General features: G+C 40.2%; 1 protein-coding gene across 1 annotated transcript in view; it reads left to right on the top strand.

Annotated features, from left to right (window-relative positions):
- Positions 1-21,574, top strand: part of SNRNP40 (small nuclear ribonucleoprotein U5 subunit 40) — a 33,170-nt gene extending 11,596 nt beyond the window's left edge. The window contains exons 5-10 of the mRNA XM_065930267.1: positions 1,921-2,043; positions 12,584-12,704; positions 15,120-15,202; positions 16,299-16,360; positions 20,632-20,735; positions 21,268-21,574. Coding sequence (XP_065786339.1) covers positions 1,921-2,043; positions 12,584-12,704; positions 15,120-15,202; positions 16,299-16,360; positions 20,632-20,735; positions 21,268-21,317 — 543 coding nt within the window. The 3' untranslated portion in view covers positions 21,318-21,574. The remainder of the gene's footprint in view (positions 1-1,920; positions 2,044-12,583; positions 12,705-15,119; positions 15,203-16,298; positions 16,361-20,631; positions 20,736-21,267) is intronic.
- Positions 21,575-21,943: the final 369 nt, after the last annotated feature.

The following is a 21,943-nucleotide window of genomic DNA, read 5'->3' as shown; positions in this document are numbered from 1 at the left end:
TATCTGTCAGCATCCACTGGATCATAGAGAAAGCAAGGGAATTCCAGGGAAATATCACTACTGCTTCACTGACTACATAGGCTAAAGCCTTTGACTGTGTGGATCACAACAAACGAAAATTCTTCAAGAGATGGGAATACCAGATCACTTTACCTGCCTCCTAAGAAGCCTGTATACACGTCAAGAAGCAACAGTTAGAAACAGACATAGAACAACAACTGGTTCAAAACTGAGAAAGGAGTATGACAAGGCTGTCTGTTGTCACCCTGCTTATTTAACTTGTATGCAGAGTACATCATGGAAAATGCCAGGCTGGATAAAGCACAAGCTGGAATCAAGATTGCTGAGAGAAATACCAGTAACTTGAGATATGTAAATGACACCACCCTAATGGCAGAAAGCAAAGAGGAACTAAAGAGCCTCTTGAAGATGAAAGAGGAGATTGAAAAAGCTGGCTTAAAACTTAACATTCAAAAAACAAAGATCATGGCATCTGGTCCCATCACTTCATGGCAAATAGATGGGGAAACAGTGGCAGATTTTATTTTCTTGGGTTCCAAAATCACTGGACGGTGAATGCAGCCATGAAATTAAAAGAAACTTGCTCCTTGGAAGAAAAACTATGACAAACCTAGACAGCAGATTAAAAAGCAGAGACATCACTTTGCCAACAAAGGTCCATATAGTCAAAGCTATGATTTTTCCAGTAATCATGTACGGATGTGAGAGCTGGACCATAAAGAAGGCTGAGCACTGAAAATTTATGTTTTAGAAATGTGGTGCTGGAGAAGACTCTTGAAAGTCTCTTGGACAGCAAGAAGATCAAACCAGTCAATACTAAAGGAAATCAACCCTGAGTATTTGTTGTAAGGACTGATGCGGAAGCTCCAATACTTGGGCCACCTGATGGGAAGAGCTAACTCATTGGAAAAGACCCTGATGCTGGGGAAGATTGAAGGCAGGAGAAGAGAGTGACAGAGAATGAGATGTTGGATGGTATCGCCGAATCAGTGAACATGAGTTTGCGCAAACTCCAGAGATAGTGAAGGAAAGGGAAGCCTGGTGTGCTACAGTTCATGGGGTTCCAAAGAGTCAGGCATGGCTTAGCAACTGAACAACAAAAACTTTGAGTTCATGTATCAGGGAGCCACCAAACAGTTAAAAAAAAAAAAAAAATTTTTTTTTTTTAAATTTAAACCCACAATATTTTGAAAGTAAGAGTCATTCTTCTTCCTTGGGTACTTAGGAACCTATACTAGGAATGTAGGCTATTGTTTTCAGATCTATTGCTGAGTGAGGATGAAGCCAGGGTAAGTTAAAGAACTACAAAGCCCTCTTACTAGGACCCAGCTGGTTTTTATCCTCAGTAAGCATTTACCTAGTTGCTGTAAACTTTTAGTTTCTAGAGTTCTGATGCAATTCATTCTGAAAGATTTTTTGCCAGTTTTCTGCTTTTGTAGAGGGACAATCTTTAGGCACTTTGTACTCTGCCATTTTCACTGATGTAACCTCGTCTCCATATGTATATAAATATATATTTTTTAATGCAAGTTGTAGCTGAGTAATGAATTAAGATCTACAATTTGAAAACATTGGTCTAATATCCTTTGTGTAGAACAAATGAACTAATAAACAAACGGTGAAGATGTCCTCTCTAAGGGCATTTAATTAACTGCATATATTCAAACTTTTAACAAAGTCTGAAAATATAACCAAAGTGATTTATTCCACCGGCATTCAGATACTTTGGCAAAATTATAGTCGGTTCTTATGACATTGATGGGATATTCATTCAGACAAATTTCTGAACAGGGTACCTTTACAGATGTTTTCACTTCCACAGTCCTTAGATTTATGGGTGTACTATGCAGTTGTTTCTTAGAGTGATGTTACTATAGACTCTCTTGTCCTCTTTTTCAGCTTTGGGATATCCGCAAGAAAGCAGCCATTCAGACATTTCAGAACACCTACCAAGTGTTAGCTGTGACTTTCAATGATACAAGTGATCAGATTATTTCTGGTGGAATAGACAACGATATCAAGGTATTTTAGATGTTTATGTTCTATTTACTTTTCACCTGTCTCCACTTACGGAGGTAAGTCTTTCCAACTTCCTAACTTTGCACTTTATACCAGCTAAGTGAAAGATAAATTAGAACTTGTTTTCTTTCTGTCTTTATTGACTTTCTAAGTCAGGGTTGCATTACAACTTATATGGTCCCTGCCCATCAGGGACCAGGCAGTTTATATGAAGTGAGAAGTCCCTGTGTGGGAACTCTGAAAAATGAAGAGTGCGTTCCCTGAGTGACGGCATTTGAAACTTGTTCTTTTTTTTAAACCTGTATTGGCTTCATTGAATTAGCAGTAAATGAGTTTGTGATTCTGTACCTAATCTCTCAGAGTGTCTTCATTTTTGAAACTGTAGAAAGGAAGTTTTGGTGGGGGTTCATAGCTAAGAATGTAAGAAGGTAGTGATGTTGAAGAAAAGAGGCAATAGACTTCTTGATAGTATAATATAGCTCAAGCTTTCAAGTAATTGACTTCGGGTCTAATCTTAGTTCTGCTGTTCTCTAATTTTTTGTGACTTCACACTAGTGACTTCTTTCAACTAGTGACTAGACTTCTTTCAACTTCTGTTTTATCATGTGTGTAGTAGGGGTTAACAGTATCTATCTCATAGAGGTGTCATGGGCATTAAATGAGCCAAATGCATTAGAGCACCTAGCAGAATTTCTGGACATAGCAGATGCCAGTAAATATGAAATGTGTTGGGGCAGGGGGAGGCCTGTTCAGTTTGTCTCTGCTTTTACTTATTGGCTTCCTTAGGTATTTCAAAGACTTTGACTTACCTTATGCTTTATCATGAGAGTAGTAATTATTGGGTAAATACTCAACTTGCTATGTTGTCTCTATCTAGAAATTGTACTGTATTCCCATCTCTCCTTGTCTCCTTTCTGTTACTATGGTTGGAATGTCCATTTATCTACAGTTCAGTTCAGTTCAGTCGCTCAGTTGTATCTGACTCTGCGACCCCATGATCTGCAGCACGCTAGGCCTCCCTGTCCATCACCAGTTCCCGGAGTCCACCCAAACCCATGTCCATTGAGTTGGTGATTCCATCCAACCATCTCATCCTCTGCCGTCCCCTTCTCCTCCTGCCTTCAATCTTTCCCAGCATCAGAGTCTTTTCAAATGAGGCAGCTCTTTACATCAGGTGGCCAAAGTATTAGAGTTTCAGCTTCAGCATCGATCCTTCCAATGAATATTCAGGACTGATCTCCTTTAGGATGGACTGGTTGAATCTCCTTGCAGTCCAAGGGACTCTCAAGAGTCTTCTCCAACACCACAGTTCAAAAGCATCAATTCTTCGGTGCTCAGCTTTCTTTATAGTCCAACCCTCACATCCATACATGACCACTGGAAAAACCATAGCTTTAACTAGACGGACCCTTGTTGATAAAGTAATGTCTCTGCTTTTTAATATGCTGTCTAGGTTGGTCATAACTTTGTTTCCAAGGAGTAAGCGTCTTTTAATTTCATGGTTGCAGTCACCATCTGCAGTGATTTTGGAGCCCAGAAAAATAAAGTCAGCCACTGCTTCCACTGTTTTCCCATCTATTTGCGATGAACTGATAAGATGCCATGATCTTAGTTTTCTGAATGTTGAGCTTTAAGCCAACTTTTTCACTTTCCTCTTTCACTTTCACCAAGAGGCTCTTTAGTTCTTCACTTCCTGCTTACGGGTGGTGTCATCTGAGCTTATTGGTGCATATCTGAGCTTATTGATATTTCTCCCAACGATAAGGGAGTCCCTTAAATGGAAAGATTTCAACCTTTCTTTCCTGTCTCTGGGACCTCATGCTGTCAGTTTTCTCAAATCCTATCCTTTTAACCAACTGTATTGCTTCTTATTAGCATTTCATCATGCTCGGTCTTCTCTTGGTAGGGGAAAGAGTTTTCCTTCAGTTCCACATTGTCTTGTTATTGCCCTGTCAGTCTTCCCCTTTACAGCCAAACTTCTTTAAAGATGGTGATAGTGGTTATGATCATAATACAGTTATCATCATCCTCTAACCCTCAAGTGTGTCAGGCATTGTTCTCAATGCATGCTGTGCATGTTTGTCCATAAGTCGTGTCCAACTCTTTTGCAAACCCATGGACTAGAGGCTGCCAGGCTTCTCGTCCTTGGAATTTCCCAGACAAGAATACTGGAGTGAGTTGCCATTTCCTACTCCAGGGGATCTTCCTAATGTAGAGATCAAACCCACATCTCTTGCATCTCCTACATCAGCAGGTGAAGTGCTTACCACTGTGCCACCTGTTGTTCTTAGAGCTTTACATTATAGTTATTTTAAGCCTCACAACAGTCCTATGAAATAAGTGCTGTTAATGGGCTTCCCACAAAGAGTTGGATAGGATTGAGCAACTGAGTACACACACAATGCCATTTTACCAATGATTCAAAACCTAGAGTTTGGGCCCAGAGTCTTGCTCTTATTTCCTGTGAGAAATCCCCTGAATATTTTCTACACTCAGTGTCTTTAATACCTTATCTACCTTTCATTTCTCGATTCCATGCCTTTTGACCACTGCTCATCAGTCTGGCTTCTGCCTCAGTTGTTTTACTTGCACTGCTCTCTTCAAGGTCACCAATGATCTCCCTGTTACTAAATCTAGTAGATCCTTTTAGTCTTTGTTTTTTTTAAACTTGCTCTGACAATATACTTTCCTACCTTTTCCATCAGGCATAGCCATCAGATACCTCTGCAAGCTATTCTGTCTATGCATTCGTTAAATGTCGTTATTCCCCAAGGTTCTTTCCTCAGTGCTTTTATTATATGCCTTTCCCTGGGCAATTCCCATCTAATACTGTGACTCTATTGTGATTTCTATGCAGATAACTCGATGTTCCCAACCCAGATCTTCAGCTCCAGACCCATATATACAGCCAGCTACTCAGCATCCCCATTTGGAGTACCTAAAAATTCACCATTTCCAAAATTCAACCTCAATGTCCCTTTTCCACCATGTAACTCTTTGGAGACTAAAGTCAGAACGTGGGTGCTTAATTAGATCACCTTAATAGCAAATACATTATTTCCCTGAGTGAAGTTCGGGAACCCACTATTATTAGAATCACTAGACAGCTTCTAATACACATGGAAGTGGATTAGTGTCATCTAGCCATGGTACTTTTCATACTTTTAAGTTAGTATCATAAAAATTTACATACTGTGAAATTAGATGCTCCCCAGTACTCTAGTGGTTAGGATTCAGTGCACTCAATGCTGTAGCCGGGGTTCAGTTCCCAGTCAGGGCAGCGTTCCCTCTGAGCTTCCCAGGTGGCACAGTGGTAAAGAATCCTCCTGCCAGTGCAGCAGACTTAAAAGACACAGGTTCAATCCCGTGTTGGGATTCAAACCTGTGATCCCAGGTTGGGAAGATTTCCTCAAGTAGGAAATGACAAGCCGCTCCAGTATTCTTGCCTGGGAAAATCCATGGACAGAGAAGCCTGGCTGGCTACAGTCCATGGAGTTGCAAAGGGTTGGACACAACTGAGCGACTGGGCGCACATATGAAATTAGCCTTTTTTTGGTATACAGTTCTATGGATTTTAATGCTTATGCAGATTCATGTAACTACCACAGACAGGACAGAACAATTTCCATCACCCCAAAAAACTTTATAGTACTCTTCTGCATCACACCCTTTACCCATTCCTAATCCCTCCAAACCATTGATCTCTTCCTTGTCCTATAGTTCCTATTCCAAAATATCATATGAATAGAATCATACAACGTATGACTGTCTGAGATTGACTTTTTAAACTATGAGAATTTGATCTTTGTGTATCAGCTGTGGGGATAGACTAGCCTAAGAATAATAGTCTTGTGCTAGTAAGTCCTTCTTACCACAAATAGTGTGGCTTATTCTGGGCTCTTTGTCTAAACTGTTTTGGGACCTTCTGTATTCAAGTATGCTTCCCTGGTGGCTCAAACAGTAAAGAATCTGCCTGCAGTGCAAGAGATCTGGGCTCAGTCCCTGGGTCAAGAAGGTCCCCTGGAGAAGGGAATGGCTACCCACTCCAGTGTTCTTTTCTGGAGAATTTCATGGACAGAGGAGCCTGGTGGGCTACAGTCCATTGGGTCACAAAGAGTTGGACACAACTGAATGACTAGCACTTTTAACTTTCATAAACAAATATCTTCAGTTGTACTAGAGTTCTGAAGGAACTGAGTTTCTTGGTTTTGAAGGTTTTCCATGTCTTTTCAGATACATATGTGTTATACCTTCTCTTGAATCAGTTTTTTCCTCACATAGCTAGTCTCAGTCTTTGTTGATATATACCAATTTTGTTCTGAAATCCAAATTTATCTCAAATATGAGAAATATATAAATAGAGTCCTATGAGTGCAGCACTTAATGACTCTTCATCATAGCGTTGTAGGCTTTTTTTTTTTTTCTCTGAAGTATAGTTGATTTACAATGTTGTGCTAGTTTCTGGTGTACAATAGAGTGTTCAGTTATACATATATGTTCTTTCTCATATTCTTTCCCATTATGTTATATTACAAGATACTGAATATAGTTCTCAGTGCTGTACAGTAAGACCTCATTGTTTATCTGTTTTCTATATAATGTGTGTGTTAGTCACTCTGTCATGTCCAACTTATTGCAGCCCCATGGACTGTAGCCCAGCAGGCTCCTCTCTGCATGGAGTTCTCCAGGCAGGAATATTGAAGTGGGTTGTCATTTCCTTCTCCAGGGGATCTTTCCTACTCAGGATTGAACCCGTGTCTCCCGCATTGCAGATTCTTTACCGTCTGAACCACTAGGGAAGCCTGTGGGTGCCATGCCCTCCTCCAAGGGATCTTCCAACCCAGGGTTCAAACCCAGGTCTCCCACGTTGCAGGTGGATTCTTTACCAACTGAGCCACCAGGAAAGCCCAAGAGTACTGGAGTGGATAACCTATCCCTTCTCCCGGGAATCTTCCCGACCTGGGAATTAAATCAGGGTCTCCTGCATTAAAGGCAGATTCTTTACCAGCTGAGCTACCAGGCATATAGTAGTTTATATCTGCTAATCCCAAACCCCTAATTTATACCTCCCCCACTCCCTTTCTTCTTTGGTAACCATGAGTTTGTTTTCTATGTCTGTGACTCTGTTTTGTAAATAAGGTTATTTGTAGCATAGTTTAGATTCCACACATATGGGATATATATATATACACACATATATATGGCTAGTCCTTTGTCTGGAATCCCCGACATTGGATATTGCCATGACTGACTTAGTCACTGAGTTAGTGTTGTCTTTAAATATGAGCTCAGACATATCCTTTTTATTTTTTTCCAGCTGCCCTGGGTCTTTATTGCTGCACTCGGGTTTTCTCTAACTGTGGCGAACAGGGCTACTCTTCATTGTGGTGCCCAGGTTTCTCATTGCGGTGGCTTCTCTCGTTGTGGAGCATAAGCTCTAGAGCGCATGGGCTTCAGGTGTTGTGGCCCACAGGCATAGTTTCTCCATGGTATATGGAATCTTCCTGGACCAGGGATTCATCCTGTGTCCCCTGCATAGACAGGTGATTTATTTAGTATTTTTGTCTGTTCTGGACCTTCGTTGCTGCACAGGCTTTTCTCTAGTTGCGGCAAATCGGGGCTACTCTCTTGTTGCAGAGTGTGGACTGTGGGGCTCTCGGGCTTCAGTAGTCGTGATGCACAGGCTTAGTTGCTCCACGGCAACTAAGGGATCCCTGATCCCTTCCCAGATCGGGAATCACACCCATGTCCCCTGCATTGGCAGGTAGATTCTTTACCACTGAACCAACAGAGAAACCCAGCTCAGACATATCTTCAGAGAGGATTTCTGAGATGAAAGTAGGTGCTTCTCACTGCTATCCATCATATTACTCTTTATTTTCTTCTTAGCGTTGTAATTTGGATCATTTTTCTGTTTCTTTTTTTTCTCTAGTTTTATTGAGATATAATTGACGTATAACATTGTTTTAGATGTACAGTATAATGACCTGATATATGTATATATCTCTGATATTCCTAACACCATAGCAGTTACATAGTAAGTCTTCAATACATGTTGGCTGCCATCATCATTATTTTACTTTTATATATTATTAAAATATTCTATAGTTTAATAAGTGGAAATCTTTTTTTAATTTATTTATTTTAATTGGAGGCTAATTACTTTACATTATTATAATGGTTTGTGCCATACACTGACATGAATCAGCCATGGGTGTACATGTGTCCCCATCCTGAACTCCCCTCGCACCTCCCTCCCCATCCCATCCCTCAGGGTCATCCCAGTGCACCAGCCCTGAGCACCCTGTCTCATGCATTGAACCTGGACTGGCGATTTGTTTCACATATGATAATATACATATTTCAATGCTGTTCTCTCAAATGATCCCGCCCTCACCTCCCACAGAGTCCAAAAGACTATTCTATACATCTGTGTCTCTTTTGCTGTCTCGCATACAGAGTTATCGTTATCATCTTTCTAAATTCCATATATATGCGTTAGTATACTGTACTGGTGTTTTTCTTTCTGACTTCACTCTGTATGATAGGCTCCAGTTTCATCCACCTCATTAGAACTGATTTAAATGTATTCTTTTTAATGGCTGAGTAATATTCCATTATGTATCTGTACCACAGCTTTCTTTTCCATTCTTCTGCTGATGGACATCTAGGTTGCTTCCATATCCTGGCTATTATAAACAGTGCTGAGATGAACACTGGGGTACATGTGTCTCTTTCAGTTCTGGTTTCCTTGGTGTGTATGCCCAGCAGTGGAATTGCTGGTTCATATGGCAGTTCCAGTCTTTTAAGGAATCTCCACACTGTTCTCCATAGTGGCTGTACTAGTTTGCATTCCCACCAACAATGTAAGAGGGTTCCCTTTTCTCCACACGCTCTTCAGCATTTATTATTTGTAGACTTGGATAGCAGCCATTCTGACCTGTGTGAGATGGTACCTCATTGTGGTTTTGATTTGCATTTCTCTGATGAGTGATGTTGAGCATCTTTTCATGTGTTTGCTAGCCATCTGTATGTCTTCTTTGGAGAAATATCTGTTTAGTTCTTTGGCCCATTTTTTGATTGGGTCATTTATTTTTCTGGAATTGAGCTGCAGTAGTTGCTTGTATATTTTTGAGATTAATTCTTTGTCAGTTGCTTCGTTTGCTATTATTTTCTCCCATTCTGAAGTCTGTCTTGAGTTTATTTTTGTGTATGGTGTTAGAAAGTGTTCTAGTTTTATTCTTTTACAAGTGGTTGACCAGTTTTCCCAGCACAGTAAGTGGCAATCTTATGCTAGACATTTAGACTGTTTTATGTGTCACTATCACAAATTATGCTGCTGTATGCAATGTGTCCAATATATCTGCTTGTGAAGCTTTCCATATTTAATTACTTCCTTAGAATAGATTTCTAGATGAAAATCATTGTGTTAACAAATACAAGGATATTTCATGTTTTGGATACAGTTGCCAGATTGATGATAGCAGTTAATAAAGATGGTATTTGAAATTAGATTGCTTTAGTTATTTTATTTTGCTCCTGTAAAACTAAGGCATATGCTAGAGAAATGTGAAACTATCCATAGAATTTCAGTCTTCCCCCTATTTAACAGCATCCTGTTCTGATATGCTTAGGGATGAGTAACTGTTCTTGGACCCAGAAAGCCTCTTAATAGTACTCAGGCCCTTATAAGTTTCTTTTAAAAATGCAAAAGGGAGGCTCCTTTTCCATCAGAAATAGACTCAGAAAATGTCAAACCTGAAAGGGACTTTAGACATCTCATCATCTCTCTTATTGTACAGATGACTAAAGCAAAACCCTAAAAGGTTAAATGATTTAGCCAAGATCAAAAAGTCTGTGGTAGAGCCAGGATTCTCCAGAGGGCCCGTAGTCTTACAGCTCTATCATATTGCTTCTACTCAATTAACAAGTATCCTTTAAGCAGTCAGGGGCTTACCATCTTGAGCTAGTTGACAGATCCCTGCACCGCCTTGCTGTATTAGGGAGTACTCCTGAAGAGCCTGGTTTCTGTTAGCTTCTCAGTCTCTCAGAGAGCACTGCCTATTCTGGGAAAGGAGGAACAAATAGGGAATGGAAGCCCCTCTTAAAATCTGGAGTGAGCAAATTCTGATTATAGTTGTGAACAAATAACACAGTTCCTGTTGGGCTCTTGAGATTTTCTTCCTAGGTATAGGATTGTGGAGTCAGAGGAAAATGAATAAAAGAAGAACATGTGCTTCTACTTGGTGGCTTGAAGATCTGGTTGGCATTTCTTGTAATCTTGAGCTCTAGTCAGAATGGGAGGTCAGCTGGTGATTTATTTTATTATTTTAATGTAGTCCCATCTCTGTTCTCATCCTTTCCAATTATTTGGGCCAGAAGGCTCTTTCTAGAATCTGACCAACTCATTCCACTACTCTACCCTTCTGTGGCTCCCCAGTGAGGGAGGTAAAATCCAAGCCAGTCATTCAAAACCTTTCGTGAGCTGCCCTTTGTCTGCCCATCAACTCAGGCATTGTCTGCTTCCTCTCTGCCCATTTCCCAAAACCCAGCAATTTTTTCATGTCGCTCTGCTTTCATGCATCATCTTTGCCTGGGAATAACCTTCTACTTTGTCTAAATAAAGAAGTACTTCTTGGGAATGCCCTGGCAGTCCACTGGTAGGGATTCTATGCTCTCACTGCCAAGGACCTGGGTTCAGTCCCTGATCGGGGAACTAAGATTCCACAAGCTGCGCGGCTTGGCAGTAAATCAGTCAATTCTTTTTCCATTCCCTGCTCAAGTGCTTTATTCTTTGTGAAACCTTCCCTTTCTCACTCCCATCCTTGTACCATGGCAACATTAATCCCTCTGCCCTCTTGGCTGTTGCCCCTTGTACAGGCCTCTCCTCACTTGTTTAGCTCCTTGAGAACAGGAACAACATTTGTTTTATCTCCAAAAGTGCCTGCCACAATTACTGAACAGCTGATTAGGACATCTGCAAAATATTTTGCTTAAATTACTGCCCTACTCACTCGTCCTCTGGCAAATCCCAGATACATTTTGGGTATACAAAACAACCTGTGCAGGCCCCAGAGTGGAAAGTCTGGAAATAGCTCCCAAGTGCTGTGAAGGATGATGAATTTCATTCTCCTAAAGAGCTAAAGGTTTCAACAATGCCTTCTCTGAAGAGAAGGAACAATGGCTTGAACAAAAAACGTCAACCACTTCAAGCTTTCCTGATTATTGAGGCAGCAAACATCCTGACACAAAAATGATTGTGTATAAAGTATGTTGGGTTCCACACATGAATGAGTTATTGATGGTGAAAGTGGAGTTGTCTGCCGTCTGTATTGCTTTGACAAACTCATTTCTAGATGAGGAAAGTGCCTTGCTTAAAGGGACAGGGGAATATTTAAGTTAGAAAAACTATGTGGCAATATTAAATCAAATTTGGATGAAATTTTGTATAATAACAGTGACCTTAACAGAATTGCTGTTCTTTTTCCATATGACATTCCAGGCCATTTCTATTGCCTTTATTTCTTTTATGTAATTATAAATAACTGTTTTATATTTTCCTTATTTGCTTAATAATAGTTTATTTATAAACATTTTTACATTCAATCTTCAGAGTGTTTTTAGGATTTGCTTAATAATAGCAACCAATTAGAGGGCCTGCTGTGTACCAGGCATTCTATCTGTAATCCTCACAGAAGCCCTAAGAAGTAAATGTTATCCCTATCTTACAGACCAGAAACAGGCTCAGAAGGGTTAGTGGCCCAATAATATAATACATAAGTCTTTAAGTTGCAGTGACTGGTTCAGTCTGGCCCTAAATCCTCACTCACTCCACTCTGCTCTTCAAACTCTAGCATGAGAGCTCTTAGTGTTACAGTGTGTTTATGAGCCATAACTTAATAAACTATTTTTTTCTGTTTGACATTAGGTTATTTTCAGCTGAACTGTTTCTCTTACCTTTCCTAACCAGAAAACCATGAACTTAGAGTTTATTTTTCTTTTAATAAATATGCTTTTCCATTGTATGTATGTGTGTATATGTATTATGACATTAAATGAACATTTTTAAACCTCTGTTTTTGCATATTACTGTTATGTATGTTTTACATGCAATCAAAATGCCTTTTTCAAATGAAGTCATTTAACTGTTTTTATATAGTTGTTTGAAATAGTTTATTTCTAGTTGCAAAGAATCATAGATTGTATTTTAAAAGCTACTTTGTTTTTTTTAATTCCTAGTACATTTTGTTATGAATTGAAAATAACCTCTTTAAATCCTCTTATATTTTGTTAAACTTAATATTTGACATTCATTAGTTTATATTTTTCTAGCCACACTTAGTAACTTTAACTCTGTTTTTAGAAAGACAAGAGTTTTTCCTTCTTTGATAGAAATTCTGTATTTTGTGGTAAAGTAGTGCTTGGCCTAGAGGCAAATTAAGAAAGGATACCAATTTTCCCAGGCAGTTGACTCTTTAATAACTCCGTTTCTTTGCTGTTCACCGTTTGATTTCTGGAAGTGTCACGTTGTTTTGTTTTGTAGGTCTGGGACCTGCGCCAAAATAAGCTGACCTACACAATGAGAGGTCATGCAGATTCAGTGACTGGCCTGAGTTTAAGTTCTGAAGGCTCTTACCTCTTGTCCAATGCAATGGACAACACAGGTAACTTTGGAAAGGAAAGCGCTCCACGTCAGTCGCTGTAGACCCTAAATAAAACGGGCATTAGGTGCTGGGAATATGTGCCGGGGTAAAAGAGAGTCCAAGGAAAGAGCCCAGGATGGCTTGCAGGTGTCCACCAGGGCAATTAGGAAAACAAGTTGTAATAGAAAATGCTTTAGAAGAAATGATCAAGAAGCCAGGATGAAAGTCCCAAATCTTCCATCTAATCCCTGAGCATCTTTACACATAGCATTTGTTCTTTCTGGGCATCAGTTTCTATACTGATGTTGTAAGAGAATTAGATTTTACTTTTCAAGCCCATTTCAGTTCGGTATGCTATGAATCCAAGGCTGTGGATTCAAGCATTGCACAAAAAACTCATAGAGATTAGTTTATTGAGAAAGATGAGACTCTGAAGATCCATCCAAGGCAGTTCTGTAGCATTTTCAGAGAGTACCAAACTCAGATAATCAAAAACCTATTGATATCTCAGTTGTACTTTTTCTGCCAGTCTGTCTTCCCTCCCTACTCCAAAAGCATTGATGTGACAAGAGGTCCTCATTAAAACACCTCAATATTCTGGATTTACACTAACACACTTGTCCTTTCTTCACTTGTTTTTGAGTTGTTGGGTGGGAGGATGTGTTTTCCATAGCAGGAAAGGAAAATGACATCTTGGATTATATGCTTAATATTTTTTGGAAATGCCCCTCTGGTATACTAAAATGTTTTCACTAACATTTTGTAATGAAAACTGCCTAACACCCAAAGTGAAGTGGAAGTCGCTCAGTCGTGTCCAGCTCTGCAACCACATGGATTGTACAGTCCATGGAATTCTCTAGTCCAAAAAGCTGGAATAGGTAACCTTTCCTTTCTCTATGGAATCTTCCCAACCCAGGGAGTGAACCCAAGTCTCCCACATTGCAGGCAGATTCTTTACCAGCTGAGCCACAAGGGAAACCCAAGAATACTGGAGTGGGTAGCCTATCCCTTCTCCAGGGGATCTTCCCAACCCAGGAATCAAACCAGGATCCCCTGCTTTGCAGGCAGATTCTTTTCCAACTGAGCTATCACGGAAGCCTAGCACTCAAGGGTTACTCAATAAATACTTGCTGAATGAATGAACTTCCTTGCCTTCTGGCTGTATTCTCATCTGAATAGCAAACTTTAATGTGTAGTTTTGCCTTTTTAATGCCTGTTTGTCTTCAAGGATTGTTGGCTTTTTTCCCATACTCAGGTAAAATGACATCACTCAAATTTCACTGTACATTTAGCTTTAGTTAACAGCAGCTGTGGCCACTGCTTACTGTGGGTATTTATATCCTACTTCATTAGATTTTCAATTGTCTAATTCTAGCACTGTTTGTTATAAGGAAAGGGAAAGAAAGAAAGAAAGTGAAGTCACTCAGTCGTGTCCGACTCCTTGTGACCCCATGGACTATAGCCTACCAGGCTCCTCCGTCCATGGGATTTTCCAGGCAAGAATACTGGAATGGGTTGCCATTTCCTTCTCCAAGGGATCTTTCCGACCCAGGGATCAAACCTGGGTCTCCTGCCTTGTAGGCAGACGCTTTACCATCTGGGCCACCAGGGAAGTCACTATAAGGAAAGGTGAGATTCCCTAAATGGTTATTAAAATAAAAACAAGAATTTCTCGTTATAGGTATATAGTAAAAATTACAAATTCTTTTTGTTTATTATTTATCGCTGCCAGTCTTAAAGCCCTTTCATGTATCATCTTATTTGACCTTTAAAATATTCTTATTTTTTAAAAAAAGAGCAAGTGGCATTCTCATTTTACAAAGGCACCCAAAGCACAGAGAATCTCACTATTTTCCTGATATTTTCCCCATGTATATATAGCAGAGCTAGAATTGGATTCAAAGTTCACTTTTTCTATATTGTTCTTGTTTACAATTAAACTGTCAGATTTTCCTGTGAGCATAATTGGAAAAGTTTAGTCCTGAGTTTGATTTTTATAGATTGATTGTCACAGTAGTCAGTGGTATTTAGATTGTCATGTTGAAATTTTGCTAGATGTGACTCAGGATTGGCAGAGGAATCATTTGCAAAATGTTTTGTTGAAATCAGTATCACACTCAACTACTTTCTGTTGCAAATCCCCAGCAGTGTGTTTGACATTTTCCTTTCCTGCCTTCTCAGTTTTCCTCTGTGTCTTTAGTCCCTGTTAATGGAACTTGGATGCATTTCATTCCCGTTAGAAAAAGAAAAAAGACTTATCAAGTAGCATTGTACGATGTTGGTCTTTCTCCACCCAGGAAATAGCATCTGTCATTGACATGATACTGATTTCAGCTGGGTTCTCAGGTATCTGAGAACCCAGATATCTCAGATATCTGGGTTCTCAGGTATCCCGCTGTCTGATAATTGTTTTGTTTCGTTTGTTTGAATTTGCAGTGCGGATCTGGGATGTCCGGCCATTTGCACCCAAAGAGCGATGTGTGAAGATATTTCAAGGAAATGTGCACAACTTTGAAAAGGTGAGGGCTGCATAGTAGAGGAATTTTACTATCCATTTGACTGAAAGAAACATTTAAGATGATGATAAGGATATAGAGAGCAATAACGCTACTGAGAAAGAGCAGAATTCCAGTAACACTTTTGTCCATCAAAACTGCTCTTGCCAGAAATAAAACTGACAGCAGCATAAGCAAGAAGGCAATCACATAGGCGGATAGTGATGGAGTCCTCAAATTTAGGACTTCCCACTTCAACAGGATGCTTCTGTTTTCTTAATTTTTTGGGAACTTTGACTCTCACAGGTCATTGTTCCATATGGAACTCAGACTCCCATGGCTGCTACCCAGATGACCTCTCTCACCCTCCCAGTGACCAGGTATTAAAGTCCTGAGATACATTCCCTCAGTAAGAACCACAGGCCAAGCTCTGAGAGACTGAAAATTTTCCTAAACTCTCAGATGAGCTCTTCAAAGCAGCTTTTCCTTCCAGACAGTTTGTTAACATAGACTAATGTTTTCCTTTTGAGAACCCATTAAGGTTCAGTTTCACTGAATCTTTTATTTGATTTAAAAATCAAAGAATTTTATTTAAAGATAAATCAAATTTTATCTTTTGTTAGAATTGATTTTATTTTTATTTTCCTTCAAGGTAAGCAAAAAAATTTAATGAGGATCCACGTAAATGAGCAAAAGAAGCCCCCATTTGTAGGCAGAACAAAATTTTATAGCCAGGTCCACTGTTAATTTACTGTAAATTAAGCAGTTTCTCAGTTGGTTTTTATATGGTTTGAAATATATTAAAATAGGCTGTCTTGGGCCACATAGTATAAGACAATTGTTGATTATATGTCGCAGAGAATACTCCGCTTAAGAGGGGGAATTCTCTAGCAGTCCAGTGGTTAAGACTCTGCACTTCCACTGAGGGGAGCACAGGTTCATTCCCTGGTCAAGGAACTAATATCCTGCAGGCCATGCAGCACAGCCCCCAAAAAACAGAAAACAAAAACTGTACTTAAGAATTTAAAATCTCTTTGTGATGCTATAGTCTAATAAAGAGGGGTACATACATTTGGTACATTATTGTATTCATTGGATTCCTGCCTATTCATCATTACAGAATCTTCTGAGATGTTCTTGGTCACCTGATGGAAGCAAGATAGCAGCTGGCTCAGCTGACAGGTAAGGATTACTGGACGTGAGGTAAAGAATGATGTAGTTATGCAGTTATCTTCTCATGTTTAATACATTAAGTGCCAGAACTGAGCCAGAGCAGACATGGAGTTATAGCTGTACTCAGAGATGAAGCTGTATGTAGTGCATTCTGAAGGGTTTAGAGATCATGTGGACAAATACATCATTTCTACCCTCTTTGGATACATTTTAAACCTGGAAGATAAACAGGTTTTTTTGGTTGTTAGATTGCCTTTGCCAGTGAAATAAAATTCAGACTCCTAATCTGGCTCCAGTTCCCTTCATGAGATTCTTCTGCCATGCTTCAGTTCATTCACATACATGTTGTGTTATTACTTACTCCTCCCCCACCATCAGTCACCACAGTGCTTCACTCACATGGAACTTCTCCTATTCTTACATCCCTTCTGCCTCCTCCATTATCCAAACTCCTATATCTCCCTAGTAATCTACCTATATTGTATCTATAAACTTACCTGGCCCTCTCTCTCCCTTACCTGTTGGGCATTACTAATTGCTCTTTTTCTGGGTTGTAGTAACATTACATACACCTAACCTTTATTAGCAGTTATTGCATCTTACAGTAAGAAAACATAGTGGGGCAACCCCTACTAAATTATTTGCTCCTAGAGATCAGGAGATGAATCTTACTCATCTCTGAATCCAGGGCAGTGCTTGACCTATTCTAAGCAATATTGCATGAATGAATTCCTAGCTCAAGGATGGTCAGATTTTGCCCTGCATATCAGCTCAGCTCTTGGTAATAGCCGACTATGTTGCGGATGATTCAGACCTGGGTCTGAGTTCAGTGGAAAAAGTGTCAGGATTGCTTGGTGAGGGTGTGGCGGAATGTGGGCTAGATATTTTCCAACAACTGAGCGACTTCACTTTCACTTTTCACTTTCACACATTGGAGAAGGAAATGGCAACCCACTCCGGTGTTCTTGCCTGGAGAATCCCAAGGACGGGGGAGCCTGGTGGGCTGCCGTCTATGGGATCGCACAGAGTCGGACCCGACTGAAGTGACTCTGCAGCAAGCTGAATCAATTTAAACTGCCTGAGGAATTAAATGATGAATCAGAAACAGAGAAGGTAGAGAATTCTTCATTTGGTATGCCTACGGTGACCTTATTTGGGAGGGAGTCGGATGTTGAATAGGAATGTTCAACTGCCCAGGCTTTTGGGACACAGTGTGGGATGGGTGGTAAATAATGACGAAGCCCTGGGGACTTACCTGGAGGCCCAGTGGCTAAGACTCTGCTCCCAGTGCAGAAGCCCGGGGTTCAATCCCTGGTCGGGGAACTGGGCCCCACATGCTGCAACTAAAGATCCCTCATGTCACAACTAAAACCTGGCGCAGCCAAATAAATAAGAATGACTATTTTATTTGAAAAAAAAGAAAATGATGAGGCCTTCAGATGGCAGACTCCAGGTTTAGCTCCCATTGGAAAACGTTGTTAGCCCTCTTCTGCTTAACCCCATCTTTCTCCCAACTTAGAGATTTTCCTGCTACTCAAGGAAAACAGGCATCATCCTATAAGCATTAAGCCTTTCCCAGGCTAGCTTGGGCTTTCAGCATATTCCGGAGTTTTCTCCTACTTGGGGCTCTGGCACAACCCTAAAGAAGCCTCACTTTGATCTGTTCCACGCCTGACTTGTGAACAATTCTAAATATATCCGGAGATTCCAGAATCCACTTTTTTTTCCTGGTGTGTTTAACGCCGGGGGAAAATGGGTAAATATTTGAGTATTTTATGGCAGGGGAAAGGACCCAGGTAAAACTGTGCCACATTGCTGGTTTGAGTCCTGGTGGTTTAGCGGGTGACCTTGAAGAGGGAATCTAAAGGATTTTCAGTTGCCAGGTTTCTAAAGAAGACCTTGAAAAACAGGCCCACGGCTCAGCAGTGTTACATTCTGACAGAGTAAGAACCATTCTAAGTATTTGTACATGATTTTCAGCAGAGATATATCTTTCCTATATGATTAAGCTTTTAAATGATACCTACCTAGCTGTTCTGAGCAGTTTGTTTCTGACACTGGCTCTTTCTAGCTTTCAGTGTCCTCTCTTCCCTCTTTCCCTCCCCACTGTTCCTTTAAACCTTGCATGTGGAAGCATGGCTCTGGTCTAGGGAAAAGCCTGTCTGTCTACCTGCTGAGGGTTGGCCACATTTCACAAGCCACCTCACCAATTAGCCTCAAGTCAACAAGCACTCTGTTACATAAGGAGCCTGATTCCTGCCGAATGTTGCCATCCCAGAATAAGGAGAGGATAAGGCCCCTCTAAATTTAGTATCTAATTGGCAGCCATGGAAAGTGAGGCCTTAAAGTAAACCCTTGGAGATCTGGGCTTCTGCTGGCTTTTATGTGCCTGGATAATGTATCCTTCTCAGAAAACTGCTTTTCAGCTTGGCCTGAATTTGGCAAATTTCCCCTCCCTACTTGCAATTCACCTAGCTCCTCCTGTTCAGATTTGAAACCTTTGAAGAGTTCCTATCAAGGACTATGAAATGACTGGTCAGTCTTTGCTGTGAGTGATTTATTCAGTGTATTGATTTCATGTGATTCTGTTTTGACAACAATTTATTTATTCATCATAACAATAGCTATCATTAATTCTGTGTGCTGGGCACTTTACATACATTATTTCATTATTTCTCTCAACCAAACTGTGAGATCAACATTGTCGCCATCATTTCTCCATCATTTGTCTAAGAAAAGAGACCCTCAGAGAAGTTAAATAAATGTCTAAAGGCTACGTAGCTATTAAATAGTTGAATTGAGACTTGAACCCAGAACTTAACACACTTTTTCACTATGCCACATCACCTTAGCTGGATTAATGAGGACAGTTAATGTGCGTGGCAAGAAAGACAGTGGGGGAAACCTGAGCATTAGAACCAAGGAGTCTGTAGACAGACGGGGTTCCCTCTCTTCCACCTTGCATGGAGTTTTTATTTAGCTCCTGTGGAACCTAAACCTTATGAGCTGCACTGTAATTAAGAAGTTCTTTTCTTTTTTCTTCATTTTAAACTAAAAATATAATGTTCAGAACTAGGCATTTTATAGTCATGTACTGATGAGTGTACCCTTTTAGGTGTTGATTGAACAAAACAAATATGTGAATAATTGGTATAACCTGTTTGAAAATCATCAGCTTTTTAAATTTACCAGCAGATTTTCTTTGCATGGTCTTGTGAAGATAATATCTATTTATTTTACCTTCAGCTTAAAATGACCCAAGCAAGGCTGAAGGTCAAAAAAACTTATTTTGGCAGGGGTAAAGGGAGTGAGAGGTGGCAAGGGACACAAGGCATTTGAAGATGGTAAGAGAAAGGAGAGTACTGGAATATATATTAAGAATGTTAATTTTAATTCTGCCACTGAGCCACTGATGAACTGTGTAACCTTGGAGAAGTCACTGTACCTTAGTTTTCTTTTCTGTAGAATAAGTTTAGACTAGCTAATATCTGTTGGCCCTTTCCCATGCTAGAATTCAGTATTCTTTCTGCCCATGAGTTCAGTGTAAGATCCGGATCGAGTGTGTATTTGGGTTTTGTTTATATAATGCAGAAATTTCCTGTCCCTTCTCTGGATTTTGTGATTTGAATACAATACTAAGAAGTTCAGGTGAATCTACAACCTGGTCTCCCAACCTGCCACTAGTTAGATTACTTTTAGGACATTCCTAGGTATATATGAAGTTAACTACACCCTAATTATATTCGGTGCTCTTTTTTATTTAAAGTATTTATTTATTTATGGCTGCGTTGGATCTTAGTTGCAGCCCTCGGGATCTTCATTGTGGCATGCGGGCTTTCCAGTGGTGGCATGCAGGCTCAGTAGCAACAGCACGTGGGGTCTTAGTTGCCTGATTGGGGACTGAGCCCATGGTCCTGGCACTGGACGGTGGATTCTTAACCACTGGACCACCAGGGGAGTCCCTGGGGCCCTTTAAAGATCTCTGTGTGGGAGCTGTAGGAAGAACCGTGTGTCTGTCTTCTCTGTGTTCTTTCCTACTTTAGAAGCTTGTGTTGGAAAATGCCGATGATTTAGCTATTCCTATTTCTCCACTCAGTTGCTCATGGGCAGGATCCATGCCTTATTTGTAATCTATATTCCTAGTTTCTAAACATCAGAGCACAGTTCAATAAGTATGGAGTGACTAAATAAAAGGTTGCTTCCACTTCGCTTAAAAACCATACTTCTTCCTCACCCTCAGTTCCAGGATGCCTTAGCCTTGCTCTTCATGATATTTGCAGGTTTGTCTACGTCTGGGATACCACAAGCAGGAGGATTTTGTATAAGCTACCGGGCCATGCTGGCTCCATCAATGAAGTGGCTTTCCACCCCGATGAACCCATCAGTAAGTCTGTCCTGACTGGGAGTTCATTTGCTTCAGGTCTATGATTCAGTGATATAGTTGGATAAAAGAATGATGTTTCTTAATGTTCAGCTATAAACTGGAACTTAACTTACCTTTTATTGGCTAGCTAAGCTAAATAATGGGACTTGAATTTTTGAGAAAATATAACTTTTTCCAGGGCTAAGAATAAAAAGCAGAAGCATATTTACAAAATGACTGCCATAGACATTGATTCTTCTCTTCTAGAATGACTGGGGTCTTTTTCTTAAGGCTTGACTGACAAGGAAAATCAAGATTTAGACCCGGATAATGTATTTCCCATAGCACGGTCCACCCTCATGATTTTGAAAGAATTCAGATTGAAGAGCCAAGCTCTAGTTTCCTGTGAATGGTGATTAGGAGGAGGGGAATTTAAGCTAAATCCAGTTGCTGTTTTATACCAAAATTGCCTCTTGACATAAGAGCCCTTAAACACCAAGTCTCCTTGAGCCTTCATTATTTCCAGTTATCTTCTCTGTTCTCTTCACCTCAGTTCTCTCAGCATCCAGTGACAAGAGACTATATATGGGGGAGATCCAGTGAAGATACGGAATGAAAACTCCACAAGGCTACTTGACCCTGAGACCTCAGACAGCATAAGTGGCATCAAATGATGTCCAAGCCAGCATCCTCCCTTCAGATGAAGATTGTTAGCAGCAAGAAATGAGGAGGAGGTAGCCGTGTTCCAAACCACCAGTGTCCCAGTTCACCAGGATGACTAAGGCAAGCTTCCAGTGGCCTCTTAAAACCACCTGCCAGATTTCAGGGATTGTTTGATTTTTTTCCTCTTTTTTTTTTTTTTAAATAAGATTTCTTCAAAAGGACAGACATTGGTTGGTTCATCATTTCCTGTTTGCTAATCCAGGCTGAAGACAGGGAATGTGACTGAAATGTATTTGTCGGGGTTTTTTTTTTTAAGTTCAGTAACTTGTATGATATTTTCCTTCTTTGTTTCTCTGACTCATTTTGTATTAAAAGCCAACTAGATGTCTTTTTACAGGAGCCATGTGGATTGAATTTATTGCTGTCTTTTCTCTGAGGCTTGATCACTGTAAATCTGAGAGCATGGTGTGACCAGAGGATGCATACAACCCACTTAAACTTCCAAGAAGCTGAGCATGGGCTGTGTCTACACTGCCAGGAGCACTCAGCAGTCCCTACCCTCAGAT

This window comes from Muntiacus reevesi, chromosome 3 (assembly GCF_963930625.1).
Source record: "Muntiacus reevesi chromosome 3, mMunRee1.1, whole genome shotgun sequence".
NCBI lineage: Eukaryota > Metazoa > Chordata > Mammalia > Artiodactyla > Cervidae > Muntiacus > Muntiacus reevesi.
Note: the sequence above shows the minus strand (reverse complement) of the source record. Positions and strands in the feature narration are given on the sequence as shown.